Source organism: Ornithorhynchus anatinus, chromosome 5 (assembly GCF_004115215.2).
Source record: "Ornithorhynchus anatinus isolate Pmale09 chromosome 5, mOrnAna1.pri.v4, whole genome shotgun sequence".
Lineage (NCBI taxonomy): Eukaryota > Metazoa > Chordata > Mammalia > Monotremata > Ornithorhynchidae > Ornithorhynchus > Ornithorhynchus anatinus.
The window spans coordinates 19678814-19696925 of record NC_041732.1 but is presented as its reverse complement, the minus strand read 5'-3'; the positions used below and the strand labels follow the sequence as shown (position 1 = coordinate 19696925).

General features: G+C 46.6%; 1 protein-coding gene across 1 annotated transcript in view; it reads right to left on the bottom strand.

The window, feature by feature from the left end:
- AGBL1 (AGBL carboxypeptidase 1) overlaps positions 1 to 18112 on the bottom strand; it is a 631789-nt gene that overhangs the window by 390633 nt on the left and 223044 nt on the right. The window contains exon 18 of the mRNA XM_039912196.1: positions 6970 to 7150. Coding sequence (XP_039768130.1) covers positions 6970 to 7150 — 181 coding nt within the window. The remainder of the gene's footprint in view (positions 1 to 6969; positions 7151 to 18112) is intronic.

The window sequence follows — 18112 nt, the reverse complement described above, 5'->3', positions numbered from 1 at the left end:
TAGAGCACTGTACTAAGCACTTGGAATGTACAAATCAGCAACAGATAGAGACAATCCCTGCCCATTGACAGGTATAAACACAGGACCCAGGCTCAGACTACTTTTCTCAATTTAGCTCCCCTCTGCTACTCCCAAAGTGGGTGTCTGATGCAGCTTTTCAGGTTATAGTCTCAGAGAGCAGAGACCCACCTTTCCCTACCTCCATTTCTCTTTCACTTCTCCCTCTTACCCAAGTTCCTGTGGAGCCCTCTGTCCTGAAAACTATGTGCCCACGATGGAGCAGGGAGACTGAAAGAAAAGCCAAGCCAGCAAAAGAAGAGGGAGAGGAGAAAAAGGAAATATTCAACCTCTATGACCAAGCAGGAGGTTTAGAGGAGCAAATCTTCCCAAGTCAGAGGTACTTGCTGACACTCGGCTCATTAAACAAATTGAGTCCAGTGGGAACTGGTCATACCACCCACAATCCAGGTTCTCTGATAGTCTCTTTGGGGCATCTTACCTGTGATGAAACAGGCAGGTGGTAAGATTCACCCTCTTCCCCTAAGGCAACAAAACATTCCACATCACCTCATTGGACCCGGATAGAGCCTCCCTTTATAGTGATGAAGGATTAGCCCTCAAAGCCTCAGCTGTAGCAAATTTGCTAAGGAAATGGCTCCAACCCTTCTTCCTTATCTCAGCTTTCCTGAATTTATATCCCAGGTCTCTTGCACCCTAAACTCTTACGTCTGCCTTCCAGGATGCTCCACACCTTCCATCTATTCTACATCCATTTTCATTGCTTTTATTTATCTCTACATATCCAAATGATAGGCTCCACTCTTCCCTAATCTTGTCCAAATCGGGAGGAGCCAACTTTTAGGGGGTGCTATGATGGGGTACCAGGTCCAGATTCATGCAGCAGGATGAGTAAAAGGGCAGAAAGAGGAAGGGAAGAGGAGAAAGAAGAGGGAGGAAGATGGAAGAAGGTCCAAGGCTCTCCCTTAACACCTCTCCTTTGCAAGTACAGCTTGCTCTCCTCCCATCCTTCTCTGGCCCCCAAGCTTTCCATCCCCAGAAGGTGGGAACTGCCAACCATGGAAAGAGTCAGGAAGCAGCAGCAGTAGAAATATCTGCCATGTCAAAAAAAAAAAAAAAGAAAGAAAAAGCACCAGAGGAGAAGATATCAATCCAATCAATTAATCAATCAATGATAAGCTCACTGTGGGCAGGAAACATATCTACTAAATCTGTTGTTTTGTACTCTCCCAAGTGCTTGGTATGTGCTCTGCACAGAGTAAACACTCAATAAATATCACTGATGATAATGATGTTGATGATGAATGGCATTTATGAAGCACTTACTGTGTGCCAAGCACTGTACTAAGTCTTAGGGAGAGTACAGTGCAATAGAGTTGGTAGAAATTATCCCCACCCTCCAACAGTTTACAGTCTAATGGGAAGAATTAGAGAAGCAGCGTGGCTCAGTGGAAAGAGCATGGGCTTTGAAGTCAGGGCTCATGAGTTCGAATCCCAGCTCTGCCACTTGTCGGCTGTGTGACTGTGGGCAAGTCACTTAACTTCTCTGTGCCTCAGTTCCCTCATCTGTAAAATGGGGATTAAGACTGTGAGCCCCACGTGGGACAACCTGATTCCCCTATGTCTACCCCAGCGCTTAGAACAGTGCTCGGCACATAGTAAGTGCTTAACAAATATCAACATTATTATTATTATTATTATTATTATTATTATTAAGAATTGGATAACGACACAGAACCTACTGCTTTCAGGCGACACCCTGTAGTCTGCGGCCCCTGCCCATGAACTTCAGTCCTCTTAGGCCAATAAGATTCAGAAAGGCACCCAATTGAGGAGAACCATCTTCTGAATGGCTAAGGAGGAGTCCCCATCCTCCTATCTCAAAGACCCACCAAAGCCTAAAACTAATAATAATTATGATACTTGTTAAGCTATTACTGTGTGCCAAATACTAAGCCCTAGGGCATATGCAAGTTAATCAGGTTAGACACAGTCCCTGTCCACGCTGGCGATTGATCCCCATTTTACAGATGAGGTAACTGAGGCACAGAAAAGTTAAGTGATTGCCCAAGGTCACAGAGCAAACAAGTTGTGGAGCCAAGATTAGAACCCAGTTCCTTCTGACTCCTAGGCCCATGCTCTATCCACTAAGCCATGCTGCTTACTAAGTGTCCAGTGACTGATCTCTAACTGTGATTTAGCAAAAATGTCCCTGTCTCTTTCCTCTAGGGGCTGGGAATCCAGAGGAAACAATAATGATGAGTGATAGATTCAGGATGGGTGGATTGTATGGACTGATTTTCTTCTGGAACTGACTCCTCGGCCTTTCCCTCTTCCCTTCCCACCCACCCTGGGCCTTCAACCATGCTGCCTGAACTGAGATGGAACTGGGTTTTCCCAGCTAGTGTGCATTCCAGAAACTGGAGGGAAGGGTGAGAGTGATGGGAAAGGAAGAGAAAGATAAGGAGATAATTCATTAAAAAAATGTAATGATTCAGAAACTACCCCTACATCTCTGCCTGTCATGGATACATGCCAAAATTAGAGCACAGGTGGTGGGGGAACAGCCAGAAAAAACTTCATTTTCTGAGGAAGCAATATCTCTTTCATATGGTGGAACTGAATATTTCTGTAACCACATTAAATATGCAAACATTTTAATGCACTCCAGAAGCTAAGCCCATTCAAATGAAATGCACTGGTATCAGTAAGGGTATTCAGCATGTCCCAGAAGTTCCACTCTTTGCTGGTAGCTGAGATGCAAACTAGGCTTCTCACTGCTCTAGAGGGATGACAGTGCAGATCATTAAGGTGCTGGGGAGAGTGAGAGGAGAGGAAGAGCTAGCTACATACCTTAGGGTGGTATTTTTGCAAATGGGATTGATTTTTGGGGGGTAGGGCTATTAATAGTGACTGTTAAGTTCTTACTAAGTGTCAAATACTGTTCTGAGCATTGGGGTAGAAGCAAGTTAATCAGGCCAGATACAATCCTTGTCCCACATGGGGCTCCCAGTCTGAGTAGAAGGAAAAACAGGGAAATGAGGGAAATGAGGCACAGGGAAATTAAGTGACTTGTCCAAGGTCACACAACAGGCAAGTGGCAGAGCTGGAATTAGTACCCAGGTCCTCTGACTACCAGGCCTGTGGCTTATCCACTAGGCCACATTGGGGGTGGGGGGTCTCATCACGGTACCACAAAGACCACAATCTTGTTCTTTCAACCACAGTGTTCTCCCTGACATGGGACAGGGACTGTGCCCAACCTGATGTTCTTATAGCTACTCCAGTGCTTAGCACAGTGCTTGGCACATCAATCAATCTATCAAGTGTATTTAATTGTGTGCAGAGCACTGTACTAAACACTTGAGAGAGTACATTTATTGGAGTTGGTAGACACATTCTTTGCCCACAAGGAACTCACAGCCTAGAGGAGACAAACATTAATATAAGTAAATAAATTGCAGAAATGTACATAAATTCTGAATAAAGGGTTCAAACCCAAGTGCAAGGGTGATGCACAAGGGAATGCTATTATTATTATTACTATCATTATTATTATTATTACCATTGGTGTGATTATCAGGGTGACATGTGCCACCCTCAGACCTTACAAATCCACCAACCTGAAGCTTCCCAACCAATCTATCCATTTCTGGGCAAACATTTCTGTTAAGGGTTGTTTGCCTTGACCTCATGGGTCCCTGAGAAAAGGTATTTGGAGTCACTTTGGAACTTTGATGAGGCCCTTTAAATCATTTCTTCCCCAGATTGGGTGTCACTTTGCATCTCCTGGTTTGACACAAGATACATTTTCAAAGGCTTGATGGCTTTGTTAGGAAATCTGGGTTTATGTAGAACCTAAGCAAGGGCATTCTGGATGAGATCAACGGTCCATTCATCCTCCTATTTTGTCTCTGACTGTGGTGGCAAATTGCGTCAGGGAAGATGGCAGCGTGGCGCAGTGGCAAGAGCACGGGCTTTGGAGTCAGGGCTCATGAGTTCGAATCCCAGCTCTGCCACTTGTCAGCTGTGTGACTGTGGGCAAGTCACTTCACTTCTCTGTGCCTCAGTTCCCTTATCTGTAAAATGGGGATTAAGACTGTGAGCCCCACGTGGAACAACCTGATTCCCCTGTGTTTACCCCAGCGCTTAGAACAGTGCTCTGCACATAGTAAGCGCTTAACAAATACCAACATTATTAAGATGGGCGTTGGACTAATATAATAGATCTGGTATTCTCAGCTCTCCTGCCCCAACTCCTTCCCTCATGGGCATGTTGCAAGGATATATGAAATACTTTGCAAGCGTGAAACGGAATAAGAAAGAATCCAGGGGATATTTCCACGGAGTGCAAGCTGGTAATAATAGTAATAACCATAGTATTTATTAAGTGCTTATCATTTGCCAGGCACTGTACTAAGCTCTGGGGTGGATACAATCAAATCATGTTGGAAATGGTCTCTGTCCCATGCAGGGTTCCCCATTTCTCAGATGAGGTAGCTGAGGCACATGGAAGTGAAGTGGCTTGCCCCAGGTCACGCAGCAGACAAGTGACAGAGCTGGGATTAGTAGGTCTTAAAGTCCAAACTCCTTGGGGAGGAGACACCCACAAAGATCCCACCAGGTGCATTATGCCAGGGTTTTAGTAATCTGTAGCAGAGAACCATTTTCCATCTGTAACAGGACAACTCATGAATGGGGAAATATAAGAAAAGAACTTGATTGGTCAGGGAGATATGGAAATAGAAATAGCCCCCAAATCTGTTCTTTCATTTCCTGTCCTATTCAGGATGGGCAGCCTTGTGAGTTAAATTTACATGCTTCACACACAGTGAGCAAATTTGCCCCCAAGGGTAAGCTGACCTCTAACATTGGCTGCTGCTGAGAGTCCAAACTGCTAACAACACTGCTTTCTCAGAGAGGTTTCTGCTCCTAGAGGCAGGGGGACTGAAAGATGGGTTGGCTGGGGGGTCTTGTTCATGAGGCAGAAGTGAAGGTGCTCTAATCCCACCATCGCCTTTCACTGCTCTTTGTCTCAGTTTCTCTGCTATGGGACAGCAATAACTGTTCTAACAAGGTTGTGTCCACATCTCAGCCGGATGTAGAGCCTGAGGGACTGCAGGGTTGGCACCATGGAGAGTGGCACAATTGCCATGGATTTGTCCAATCGATCAGCTGTCCTCTGTTTTAGAAGACAGCACTTAGGACAGTGTCTGGCAACTACTAAGCACTTAACAAATACCATAATTATTTAGGGGTCCCATTGTCTGGACTGATCCCATGTTTGGGAGTCAGTCAGTCAGTTAATTGAATTTACTGAGCACTTACTCTGTGCAGAACACTGTACTAAGCTCTTGGGAGAGTACAACAAAACAATGAAACAGTCAAATTTTCTGTCCACAATGGCTTTACAATCCAGTGGAGGATACAGGCATTACTATAAATAAATGAAATTACAGGAATGTAAATAAGTGCAGGTGATGCAGAAGAAAGAGGGGAAAGAGGAAAAGAGGGTATAGTTAGGGAAGGCCTCTTGGAAGAGATGTGCCTTCAATAAGGCTTTGAAGCAGGGGAGAGTAATTAATTTCTGTGGGGTATGAAGAGGGAGGACGTTCCAGGCCAGAGGCAGATATGGGCAAGAGGTCAGTGGAGAGATAGACAGTATCGAGGAGTATGTTACCCCTGACTCTTGTCATATAGGCACCTCAGCAGTGTCTGGATTTACGGACTGAAAAACCATGACACTAAAGGCCAAGGCCAGAAGCAGCATAGCCTAATGCAAAGAGCCCAGTCCTGGAAGTCAGAAGACCTGAGTTCTTATCCCATCTCTGCCACCTGAGTGTTGGGCGACCTTGGAAAATTACTTAACTTTCCTATGCCTCAGTTTATTTATCTGTAAATTGGAGATTCAATACCTGTTCTCCTTCCTACTTAGTCTGTGAGACTTCTGTGGGACAGAGACTGTGTCCAACCTATTTAACTGGTATTTATCTTTAATGCTAAAACATCTAAAGTCTTAATATATAATGATAGTTGCATTTGTTAAACTCTTTCTATGTGCCAAACACCATATTATGCGTTGGGATAGATACAGTATAATCAGATCAGAAACATTCTCTGTCTCAACCGGGGCTCACAGTCCAAATAGGCCGGAGAACAGGATTTTAAACCCCAATTTATAGATGAGGATATTTAGGCACAGAAAAGTAAAGTGATTTGCCTAAGGTCAAACAGCTGTCAAGTAGCAGAGCTGGGATTTCAGGCATGTGTTCTTTCCACTAGGCCACCCTGCTTCTCCACTGTTTATTTGACATTCCCCACTCCCTCCTTGCCAGCAGGGAATGAGACAACCATGCCAAGGGCTATCAATCAGTGATATTTATTGAGCACTTACCATGTGTACAGACTGGATTAAATGCTTGGGAAAGCACAATCCACAGAGTTGATAGACACTTTCCCTGCCCACAATGATCACGTAAAAACAATTATCAGGGGCAAAAGAAGATCCTCCTTAAAAAAAAACAAACCTGGCACATTCAGTGTGTTCCAAGAACTTTTTTCAGGACACTGAAACAAACCCTCAAAAAACAGGACTCTCTAAACAAAGCAAGACAGCTGGTCAACCCACTCATAAGGATTTCTTACTCCCTCTTAAAACCACCTGCTCTCATCACATAGCTTGGGAATCTCAACTGAATAATTAGCAATGCTATATTCATGGATGGACAGGCGTATACCCACTAAGTGAAATAAAACGGGTAGCTCAATGAATTCTTAATCTCCCTGCCCCCCAAACCACACATCCAAGTGAGATGTGACTATGAGTTGGTAGTTAACAAGTAAGCTGGAGAGAGCCAGAGGGGATAGACTTCTTAGGTCACACCCACTACCTGCATCTTGCTGCACGTTTCCATGGTGACTAGGCAGGAGAGAAAGTACAGGAGGACTCACTTGCCATTGATGACACCATCTGGGTTGAGCATAGGGACAATCTTGAAAATGAAGGTTTCCCTCAAGAGTTCAGCAATGGGGTCACTGCTTACGAGGAACTCCAAGGTGCCTTTCATTACCCAGCTGGCATTGCTTTCTCCTGGATGAACACGGGCCATGAGCACCTGGTATGGACGCCGTCCTGTGGGGAAGAAAGAAATAGTATATCTAGGATGGGTTTCAAGTTTCAGGAAAAGGTGAAATTCAATTGCCACCATTTCTGTTAACTTGCTGAGTTACTAGACCTCCCTCTGCTTCTGTTTCCAGGGTCCCCGTGGAAGGATGAGCAGCTGGGTGGGGGAGGGGGTCGGAGAAAATGGATTTTCTTAATCCACAATAGCCGACCTCCTTTAGCTTTCTATCTGTACTCACCTGTCTGGGCCACAAGATGAGGGAATAGGGGACTGAAGCGAACCCAGAATGTGGAAACCTCCTTAGGCCCAAATTTTCAATGAGCAACTTAGGAACCAACCGAGCCTCAGTTTCCTCAGCTGCCAATAGGGAACAATCCTCCAGGTTTTCCTCTTTGCCTGCCTCAGAGAGACTGAGAGGACAAAGGCTATTGCCTTGTCAATTCTCTAAGCAGCTAGAAAGAAAGTCATTTGATGGATACAAAACCTTCTGATTTTTCTCATCTTCTTGAAACCCTTCTTTGAATCAAAACTTCAGAGAGCTCAAGTCCTGACCCTGACTCTCTCTGTCCTCTTAGGTAAATCTATTCTCCTGTCCTCCAAGAGGGATAAATCACCCCTGCAGCAATCCTGAGTGTTCAGAGGACACAGACACAAAATCCCCTTTGAAGGATGACATTTCACCCGGTCAGGTTCAGGATTATACCCAGCCAGTTTGTGGTGGACTCATCAAGCAAACCCCCGGAAGGCTGACCTCTAAAGCAAGGCTTCATCTTCTAGTCTTGGCTACTCTCCTCCCTTCCTGGGAAGCGGAAGGAAAACAAGCATAAACCACCGCCTCGCTGGGCAGACAAATGAACTAGGAGACCGCCCTACATCACTTCCTCGTGGTCATATTTCTCGCCTCTCTTCAGAGTGAGCTGTATTGGAACTCCAATAAAAAGCCTATTGAAGGATGAAGAGGCTGATGAGTCCGAGACCAATTGGGGTATATTTTGTCATCTATAAATTCCACAGCGTTCTCAATGAGGGGTGTGAACTGTGTTCATTGATGGTATACTGAACAATGGTAAGTCCTTCAGATCCAGCCAAAAGGAAGAAAAAATACCTCGAGTTCTTGCAAATATAAGATGCCAACTGAATGCTCTCATTGTCCGGGCCAGTGATTTTTTTTTTTTTTTGCTTGCCTGGTATAGTACTGCAATGCAGTATGTTAGTCAATAAGACAAACTCGAATTCTTTCTTTAGGACATTAACAGCATTTTTCTCCTCTTAAGAGGGCCAGATTTATATTCCATTGTATCACAATACTCCAAACGGCTTAGCATATGGTTTTTAGTACATTGTAGTGGCAAAGAGCAGAAAAACTTCAGTTGTTGCAAAGACATAAGCTGCATTCTTGCAATTTCCAGATGATTTTCTTCTCTTCCCCTCCCTATGATTTAAGACTCTTTCCCAGCCACATTGCTGAGTTAAACGTATGGGACTGAGGAGTTGTAGTGGCTTATGACACCCTGGAGAATCCATAATGGACAACAGCTGTAAATTGCCCACAACAAAAATAAAACGCCTTCTCTTTTGAAATTGATGACTACAGTTATAACCACTCTTATCTCTGTTTCAGGTAGAGAGAGGTGTGGTGAGTTAAATTCAACTTCCTTTTCTCAAGGAATCCTTTGTCCCTCAGCATTTAGCCCATCTTAACCCAGCAACCAACCAAATCAAGGCAGATGTGAGCTGTCTGACCTCTGATTGACACCTGGAATCTATCACTGGTAGACTGTAAGCCCGTCAAACGGCAGGGACTGTCTCTATCTGTTGCCGACTTGTTCATTCCAAGCGCTTAGTACAGTGCTCTGCACATAGTAAGGGCTCAATAAATACTATTGAATGTACCCCAATGCTGGTGATTGGCAGAGGGGATCCCAAAGTTGTTCTGGATAACAGACCTAGACCCAGAAGGAAATTAAGGTGGGCTTAGACCAAAGCAGACTTTGGCCAAGGGAAAATTTTAATCAAATTTAAAATCTAACTCTAGGTTCTAGAATTGTTCATTACCACGTTCTTGATGGTGAGTATTCCCCAAGCTTTAAAAGCGAGGGAAGTCATGTGCCCTCGGAAAGAGCACAGACCTAGGAGTCAGAAGATCTGGATTCTAGTCCCAGCTTGGTCACTTGCCTGCTCTGTGACCTTGGTCAAGTCTCTTGACTCTTCTGTGCCTCAGTTGAAAAGAGGGGATTCCCTCCTACTTGTGAGCCTCATGTGGGTCAGGGACTGTGCTTGATCTGATTATCTTGTATTTATTTGAGTGCTTGGCACATAGTGAGCCCTTAACAAATAGCACAATTATTATCATTAGCTATGAAAAATCCTGACAAAATGAAGCAGGTTAGTAAAATCAGAGGACAGAGATGCTCAAATCTCCTCCAATCAATGGCAGATTAGCCAAGGGATCCCCCAGCAAATTAAAATCCAAAGGTACTAAAAAACTCATTTCAGATGACAGATTCAGTTTCTGACCTCATTCAGACAAGTGGCCATCAAGAAGACCAATTGTCTGATGTGCATTTCATTCCCTCTACCTTTCCGGTTTCGGTGCAGAGCAGACAACGGGAAGCAAGTTAGAGGGCAGAGTAATCAATCCCTAAGTTAAGACTGTCTCTGAAAGACTGCCCTGCAGTTTGGGAACAACACTGTGCCCTGCTCATATTCTCATGGCCCTGACTGAACGGCACCAGTAATCTGGTTTTAAACCTTGCAGTCCGGCTTTAGCTGGCCTACCCCAAATGCACACTTTATATCCACCATTCTGATTTTCAGCACTGCGCCTCCTCACTCTGTAGCTCCTGCCACTGACTTTCGTGGCTCAAATGCATCTCTAAATTTTGCAATGATTTTGTTGGGGAACTCAAAGCCTCTGGAGCAAGTGAGGGGCTCAGAGGTCCCTCTGAAGAAGTATTTTTGTGTTGCAAATGATCTGCAAACTGCATAAAAATGAACCTGGGGCGATAACATGTCCCTCTGTATGGCTGGTGATGTCATGGGCATCTCTGGTCCAGTATGCTGGAACAATGGCCAGTGCCCACCCTTTTCAGCCCCACTTCTCCACCCCTCACCCACCCATACTATAACAGCTGCATGGAATTCATCAATAAATGTCTGCTTCCCTGCACTGATTTTCCATCAGGGTCCTAGACACATCCCCCTACCCTAAGGGTCCCACCCAACCTCTGGTGGTCTCCTCCCAACCTGACTCAACCAGAAAGACTGCTTTAGGCTAGACCAAGGACTCCCAGGCCCTGCCGTCAGACCTAGGCAATTGAGACCAAGTTTTCCAGAAGGGATGATGTAAAAAAGACCTGTTCCTCCCAACCCTCCCTCAACTGCAGTTTGGAATCTCTGAGTGGAGCTGGGAGAGAGGGTAAGGTGAGCATGAAAAGTATAGGGTTTTCCATCAAGGAATCCATGTGGAGAGATTCCAGGTCATGGAGTGAGGAGGAAAGGAAGGAGAAAGTAGAGGAAGGCACAAGAGGAGCAGAACTGTGGGGAGCAGAGTTTAGGGCTGTGTTTCCACATGAAAGGGAGGGCCTGTGAGTTATAATTGTTTGTATGGGGGAGGGGGGCAGGAGGTGGTGTGGGGGGGTGTATGGTGTAGAGAATAGGAGTTAGGAGGACGTGTTGTTAAAATCATCCTGAAAATCACTTTCACCATAAGTGTTCCCTACCTCTCTCAGTCATATTGTCCATTTAGTCCATTTTGAGAAGCAGCGTGGCTCAGTGGAAAGAGCATGGGCTTGGGAGTCAGATGTCATGGGTTTAAATCCCGGTTTAGCCGCTTGTCAGGTGTATGACTTTGGGCAAGTCACTTAACTTCTCTGTTACCTCAATTACCTCATCTGTAAAATGGGGATTAAGACTATGAGCCCCACTTGGGACAACCTTGTATCCTCCCCAGCACTTAAAACAGTGCTTTGCACATAGTAAGTGCTCGACAAATGCCATAATTATTAATTATTATTATTTAGTCATTCATATATTCTTTTTCTCCATACTTTCCCTAGTTGTGTCTGTTTTTCTTCCTTCCCAAACTATAGGCCTTAGATTGTAACAAGGACCAGAACAGTGTATTTTACTTTTAGTGTACTGACTTTCCCGTGGGTCTGCTACAATAGATGCTCAATAAATACTTATGTATGAATGAATGGATTAAGGAGTGAATGAATGGATGAAGAACAATAGACGGATCCAGGAAAAATAGTTCAAAAGGGGACTGGAAAGGCAAAAGGAGGTTGAAGGGGGAGTAGCGACACAAGTGGTAGGAGAGGAGGAAGAAGTACAGGGTAAGCGGAAAACTTCTGTACAGTCAGTGGTCGATGAGGGAGAGAAAAGGTGCAGAGCCATTCAGAGGGACATATATTATTTGCTAGAGATCCTGGTCTCCAAACAATTTGACCAGACTCTAACACCATGGACTGCATGCCATCACTTGAGGAATCGATGGTGAATAGAAAAGGGAAAGGAAGCCGGCAATGAGGCTGCTGAGAAGGCTAAGGATGAAGACAGAACAAGGTGATGCCAGTTCAAGATATTGAACTCCAGTTAAAAAGACCCTGTATCATTTTCGCACAACTGAGGAAAGTAGTGGGTACAACGGAAGTATGGACCAAGGAGGAGAATGTGGGGAGGACTGAGGGAGGGAGGGAGGGAGTTGTGGAGGGAGGGAAAAGGGGCAAGCCACCCAAGTCTACTTTGCCTGGGGATGAAGATGGGAGTTTGAAAATAAAGGAAGCAACAGGTTGCTAAAGTTACGAATGTAGACTCATTGCAGGTGAGAGATTCAGCAAAATGGGAAAATGTAATCAATTCATTGATTATTCATATCCTTTTAACACTTATGTGTCAGGCACTGTACTAATTTGGGCAGAAGATGCAAGCTAATCAAGTTGGACACTTTTCATGCCCTTACTCCAACCCTGGAAAGGAGAGGAAACTCCGCAAATGTGAAGACTTCGCAATTTTGGGGATGTCGAAAGGGCTACAGCAGTACAGCAGTACATGCGACTGTCTATTGAGCCTGCTGTACTGAACCACAAGGATCCTGGTATTCTCCTCCTCTAGCCACTACGCTCTACTTCTCTTGTCAGATTTACTGTTTTCCTCAACGCTTAGGTAGTTCCTGTGTTGTACTGTTTTATGCACTATCCCTCCTCCCCCCTCCCTCTCCTTCCCCTCCTTCGAAGCCCATATCATTCGCCTCTACCACCCACTCCAGTAACTTGTCGCCGTCATCTACCGCCCTCCCGGTCCCACCTCCGACTTCTTCAACCACCTTGACCCCTTTCTCGCCTTCCTTCTCTCCTTCTCTCTGCCCACTCTGATCCTTGGAGACTTCAACATCCATACGCATGTACCCAACGACTCCTCTGCCGCCCGCCTGCTATCCCTCCTCGACTCTGCCGACCTCCTCCTCCACCATACCGCGCCCACTCACCGACTCGGTCACACCCTCGATCTCGTCATCTCCTACCGCTGCACTATCTCCTCCCTCACCAACTCTGAAATCCCTCTCTCTGACCATAACCTTCTCACCTGCCTCATCTCTCACACTCCCTCCCCCTGCAAATCTTCGCTACTGCCCCACAGAGACCTCCGCTCTCTCGATCCCATCCATCTTTCCAATAGCTTCTCTCCTCACCTTGCCGCCCTGTCCTCTCTTCCCACTCTCGACGAGCGGGTCTCCGCTCTCAACTCCACCCTCTCTACTCATCTCGACTCTCTCGCCCCCCTTTCCCTCCGCCGCTCTCGCTCCGCTAACCCACAGCCCTGGATCACCTCCTCCGTCCGCCTCCTACGCTCCTATGCTCGAGCTGCTGAGCGCTGCTGGCGAAAGTCCAAACACCAAGCCGACCTCACACACTTCAAATTTATCCTTTCCTGCCTTAACTCTGCCCTCTCCTCCGCCAGGCAAAGCTTCTTCTCCTCCCTCATCGACACCCATGCCATCACCCCCGCCGATTGTTCCGGACCTTTAACTCTCTCCTTAGGCCCCCTGTTCCTCCCCCTCCCCCATCTCTCACCCCCAATGATCTGGCCACCTATTTCCTCACGAAAATCAACACGATCAGGTCTGAGCTCCCCAAAGTCACCCCTCCGCCTCTCCCCTCCCCCCCAACAACCCCCTCCCCTACTTTCCCATCCTTCCCTGCAGTATCCTCAGAGGAGATCTCCTCCCTCCTCGCAAGTGCCACCCCCTCCACCTGCGCCTCGGACCCCATTCCCTCTCACCTTCTTAAAACCATCGCCCCTGCCCTCCTCCCTTCCTTAACTTCGATTTTTAACCACTCAATCTCCAAGGGCTCCTTCCCTTCTGCCTTCAAACATGCCCACGTCTCCCCCATCCTAAAAAAACCCACTCTTGACCCCACTTCCCCCTCCAGTTATCGTCCTATCTCCCTACTACCCTTCCTTTCCAAAATCCTAGAACGAGTCGTCTACAATCGATGCCTAGAATTCCTTAACTCCCATTCTCTCCTAGACCCCCTCCAATCTGGCTTCCGTCCCCTCCACTCTACCGAGACTGCTCTCTCTAAGGTCACCCATGACCTCCTTCTTGCCAAATCCAATGGCTCCTACTCCATTCTGATCCTCCTTGACCTCTCTGCTGCCTTTGACACTGTCGACCATCCCCTCCTCCTCCATACCTTATCTCACCTTGGCTTCACGGACTCTGTCCTCTCCTGGTTCTCCTCTTACCTCTCTGGCCGATCATTCTCGGTCTCCTACGCTGGAGCCTCCTCCCCCTCCCATCCTTTAACTGTTGGAGTTCCTCAAGGGTCAGTTCTTGGCCCTCTTCTGTTCTCCATTTACACTCACTCCCTCGGTGAACTCATCCGCTCTCACGGCTTTGACTACCATCTCTACGCCGATGACACGCAGATCTACATCTCCGCCCCTGTCCTCTCCCCCTCCCTTCAGGCTCGCATCTCCTCCTGCCTCCGGGACGTCTCCACCTGGATGTCGGCCCGCCACCTAAAACTCAACATGAGCAAGACTGAGCTCCTCATCTTCCCTCCCAAACCCGGTCCTCTCCCAGACTTCTCTATCACCGTGGATGGCACGACCATCCTTCCCGTCCCGCAGGCCCGCAATCTCGGTGTCATCCTTGACTCGTCCCTCTCGTTCACCCCACACATCCTATCCGTTACCAAGACCTGCCGGTTTCACCTCTACAATATCGCCAAGATCCGCCCTTTCCTCTCCACCCAAACGGCTACCTTACTATTATGGGCTCTCGTTATATCCCGGCTAGACTACTGTGTCAGCCTTCTCTCTGACCTCCCTTCCTCCTCTCTCGCCCCGCTCCGGTCTATTCTTCACTCCGCTGCCCAGCTCATCTTCCTGCAGAAACGATCTGGGCATGTCACTCCCCTTCTTAAACAACTCCAGTGGTTGCCTATCGACCTCCGCTCCAAACAAAAACTCCTCACTCTAGGCTTCAAGGCTCTCCATCACCTTGCCCCTTCCTACCTCTCCTCCCTTTTCTCTTTCTACCGCCCACCCCTCACGCTCCGCTCCTCTGCCGCCCACCTCCTCACCGTCCCTCGGTCTCGCCTATCCCGCCGTCGACCCCTGGGTCACGTCCTCCCGCGGTCCTGGAACGCCCTCCCTCCTCACCTCCGCCAAACTGATTCTCTTTCCCTCTTCAAAACCCTACTTAAAAATCACCTCCTCCAAGAGGCGTTCCCAGACTGAGCTCCTCGTCCCCCTCTACTCCCTCTGCCATCCCCCCTTTACCTCTCCGCAGCTAAAGCCTCATTTTCCCCTTTTCCTCTGCTCCTCCACCTCTCCCTTCCCATCCGCACAGCACTGTACTTGTCCGCTCAACTGTATATATTTTCGTTACCCTATTTATTTTGTTAATGAATTGTACATCGCCTTGATTCTATTTAGTTGCCATTGTTTTTACGAGATGTTCTTCCCCTTGACGCTGTTTAGTGCCATTGTTCTTGTCTGTCCGTCTCTCCCGATTAGACTGTAAGCCCGTCAAACGGCAGGGACCGTCTCTATCTGTTGCCGACTTGTTCATCCCAAGCGCTTAGTACAGTGCTCTGCACATAGTAAGCGCTCAATAAATACTATTGAATGAATGAATGAATCTTTCCCGTTGTGCCTATCAGAAACCTCCTCTACCCCTTATTCTTAGATTGTGAGGTTCTTGGGTGCCAAAAATGGAGTCTAATCCTACATGTGACTTGCCCCAGGTCACATGGCAGGCAAGTGGCAGAGCCATGGCTAGAACCCAGGTCTCCTGTCTCCCAGGCCCAAGCTCTTTCCATTGGGCCACACTAGGAGGGCAAGGGAAATGGACTTTGAAGTTATTGATTTTAGTAATTTCAGGGAAAGTAAGTCAATCAGTCAATTATATTTATTGAGTACTTAGTGTGGGCAGAGCGCTGTATTAAGCACTTGGGAGAGTACAATATAACCATTTAACAGACACATTCCCTGCCCATAATGAGCTTGCAGTCTAGTGAGGGAGATGGAGGTTAATATAAATAAATACAATTACAGATATGTACATAAGTGCTGTGGGGCTGGGAGGAAAGCCCAAAATGTGGATTGTTTTCAGGGTAAATAGAAGACATTTAAGGACTGGCGGGTAATGTCAGAGAACAGTCACCAATAAGGAAAAATACTTATGCTAGTCTTCCAGCTATATAAGTGGAATGCCTGTTTAGTGAAGGAGCAGTGAAGCAACGTTCAGCATTTTCCTAAGGTCATTCCTGTTTGCCTCTTGAATGCCCTGCTTCATCTTCCATCCCTCTGGACCTACTTGTTCACCTGAAGCCTGCTTGGGCTGGTGATCCCACTCCAACCTCTGCCCTCTTGACCAGGATTGTCTATTCCAATTCCAACTCTCCACGTGGGCTGGCCCTACCATAATTCAAGAGCACGGGTTTGGGAGTCAGAGGATGTGGGTTCTAATCCCAGCTCCGCCACTTATCTGCTGTGTGACCTTGGGCAGTCACTTCACTTCTCCGTGCCTCAGTAACCTCATATGTAAAATGGGGATGAAGACTGTGAACCTCATGAGGGACAGGGACTACGCCCAACCCAATTACCTTGTTTCTACCTCAGCGCTTAGAATAGTGTATGGAATTTAGTAAGCACTTAACAAATGCCATCATTATCATATTATCAGCCCTGGATTCTCCCATTTCCTCACCCATCATGGCCCTACCTTCCCTCTAGACTGTAACATGTTTGTGGGTAGGGAATCACATCTACCCACTCTGTTGTACTGTACTGTCCCAAGTGCTAAAAACAGTGGTCTTCACAAGGTAAGTGCTCAATAAATATCACTGATTGAATGACCACCCAGTTGGAGGTCTTTATACCTCTTCCACTCTATGTGTTATCAGAGACATACTCCAACTTTGGAACTGATAATGATACTAATAATAATAATAATGATAATATTTATTAAGACCTTACAATGTGCCAGACATTGTAATAAGTGCTGGGATAGATACACTATAGCATATTATACACTGTCTCTGTCCCACAATCTAATAAGGAGGGAAAACAAGCACTTGAATCCTCATTTTACAGATGATGAAACTGAAGCACAAAAATTTAGTGATTTGCCCAAGATCACAGAGCAGACAAGTGGCAGAGACAGGATTAGAACCCAAGTCTTCTGACTCCCAGGTCCGTACTTCTTCTACTGGGCCACGCTGCTCTGGGAACTGGACGATGTCATCTTCTTAACTGCTTGTTTCTTACAGTCTCAATCAATCAATCAACCAATTTCTTTTTTTATTGAGAGCTTACTTAGTGCAAAGCACTGTACTAAGGACATGGAAGAATACAATAGAACAGTGTTGGTAGATACGGTCCTCGCTCTTAAGAGTTTGATCAGAGTTGCAGTGTGAGACTATAAGCTCATTGTAGGCAGGGAATGTGCCGGTTTACCTTTGTATTATACTCTCCCAAGCACACACAGTAAGCGCTCAGTAAATACAACTGACTGAATGAATGAATGCAGGGAGGAGGGAATAAGGGCAGCAGTTGTTCTAGGAGGCTCTTGAGGAAGAACGAGACAGTGTGAGGTGAGGGTGGGGTCCAGGAGCTGGGTTTTGACTGGGCCTTGGGGAAGAAGAGCCATCAATTCCCACAGGCCACTGCCACCAGTCTCCTGGGAGGTGGCCAAGAGGCATCGTGTCAGGAGGGACAAAAGGAGAGTGCACCATGGGAGATCCACTATCTAGCCCAGTCCCACTGGGAATAGAGAAACCGGCAGGGCAATATTGCTTTTATTAAAATTAAACCTCAGAAGTCTGCAACGAATATGCCAAACCAGCAGGTTCCTGTCTCTGGTGATCCCTGTGGAAATCTCTCCACTCATCAGTCTCTCCTGATCTGGTCCTGGGTTCAAATCCAGACTCTGCCACTTACCTGCTAGGTGACCTTGGGCAAGTCACTTAATTTCTCTGTGCTTCGATTTCCTCAACTGCAAAATGGGGATTTGTTATCTCTTCTCTCTCTTACTTATACTCTGAGCCCCATGCAGGACAGGGACTGGGCCTGACCTGATCAACCCCCGAACTTAGAACAGTGCTTCATGCTTAGTAAATACTTCGTAGGTACCATAAACAATCCACCAAACTATGCTGATCCTCGTGGCTCAGTGGAAAGAGCCTGGGCTTCGGAGTCAGAGGTCATGGGTTCGACTCCCAGCTCTGCCACTTGTCAGCTGTGTGACTGTGAGCAAGTCACTTAACTTCTCTGTGCCTCAGTTACCTCATCTGTAAAATGGGGATTAACTGTGAGCCTCATGTGGGACAACCTGATTACCCTGAATCCCCCCCAGCGCTTAGAACAGTGTTCTGTACATAGTAAGTGCTTAATAAATACCAACATTATTATTATTACTCTTACAAAGGCCCCGTCCCCCAAGAGGCAATCCCCAA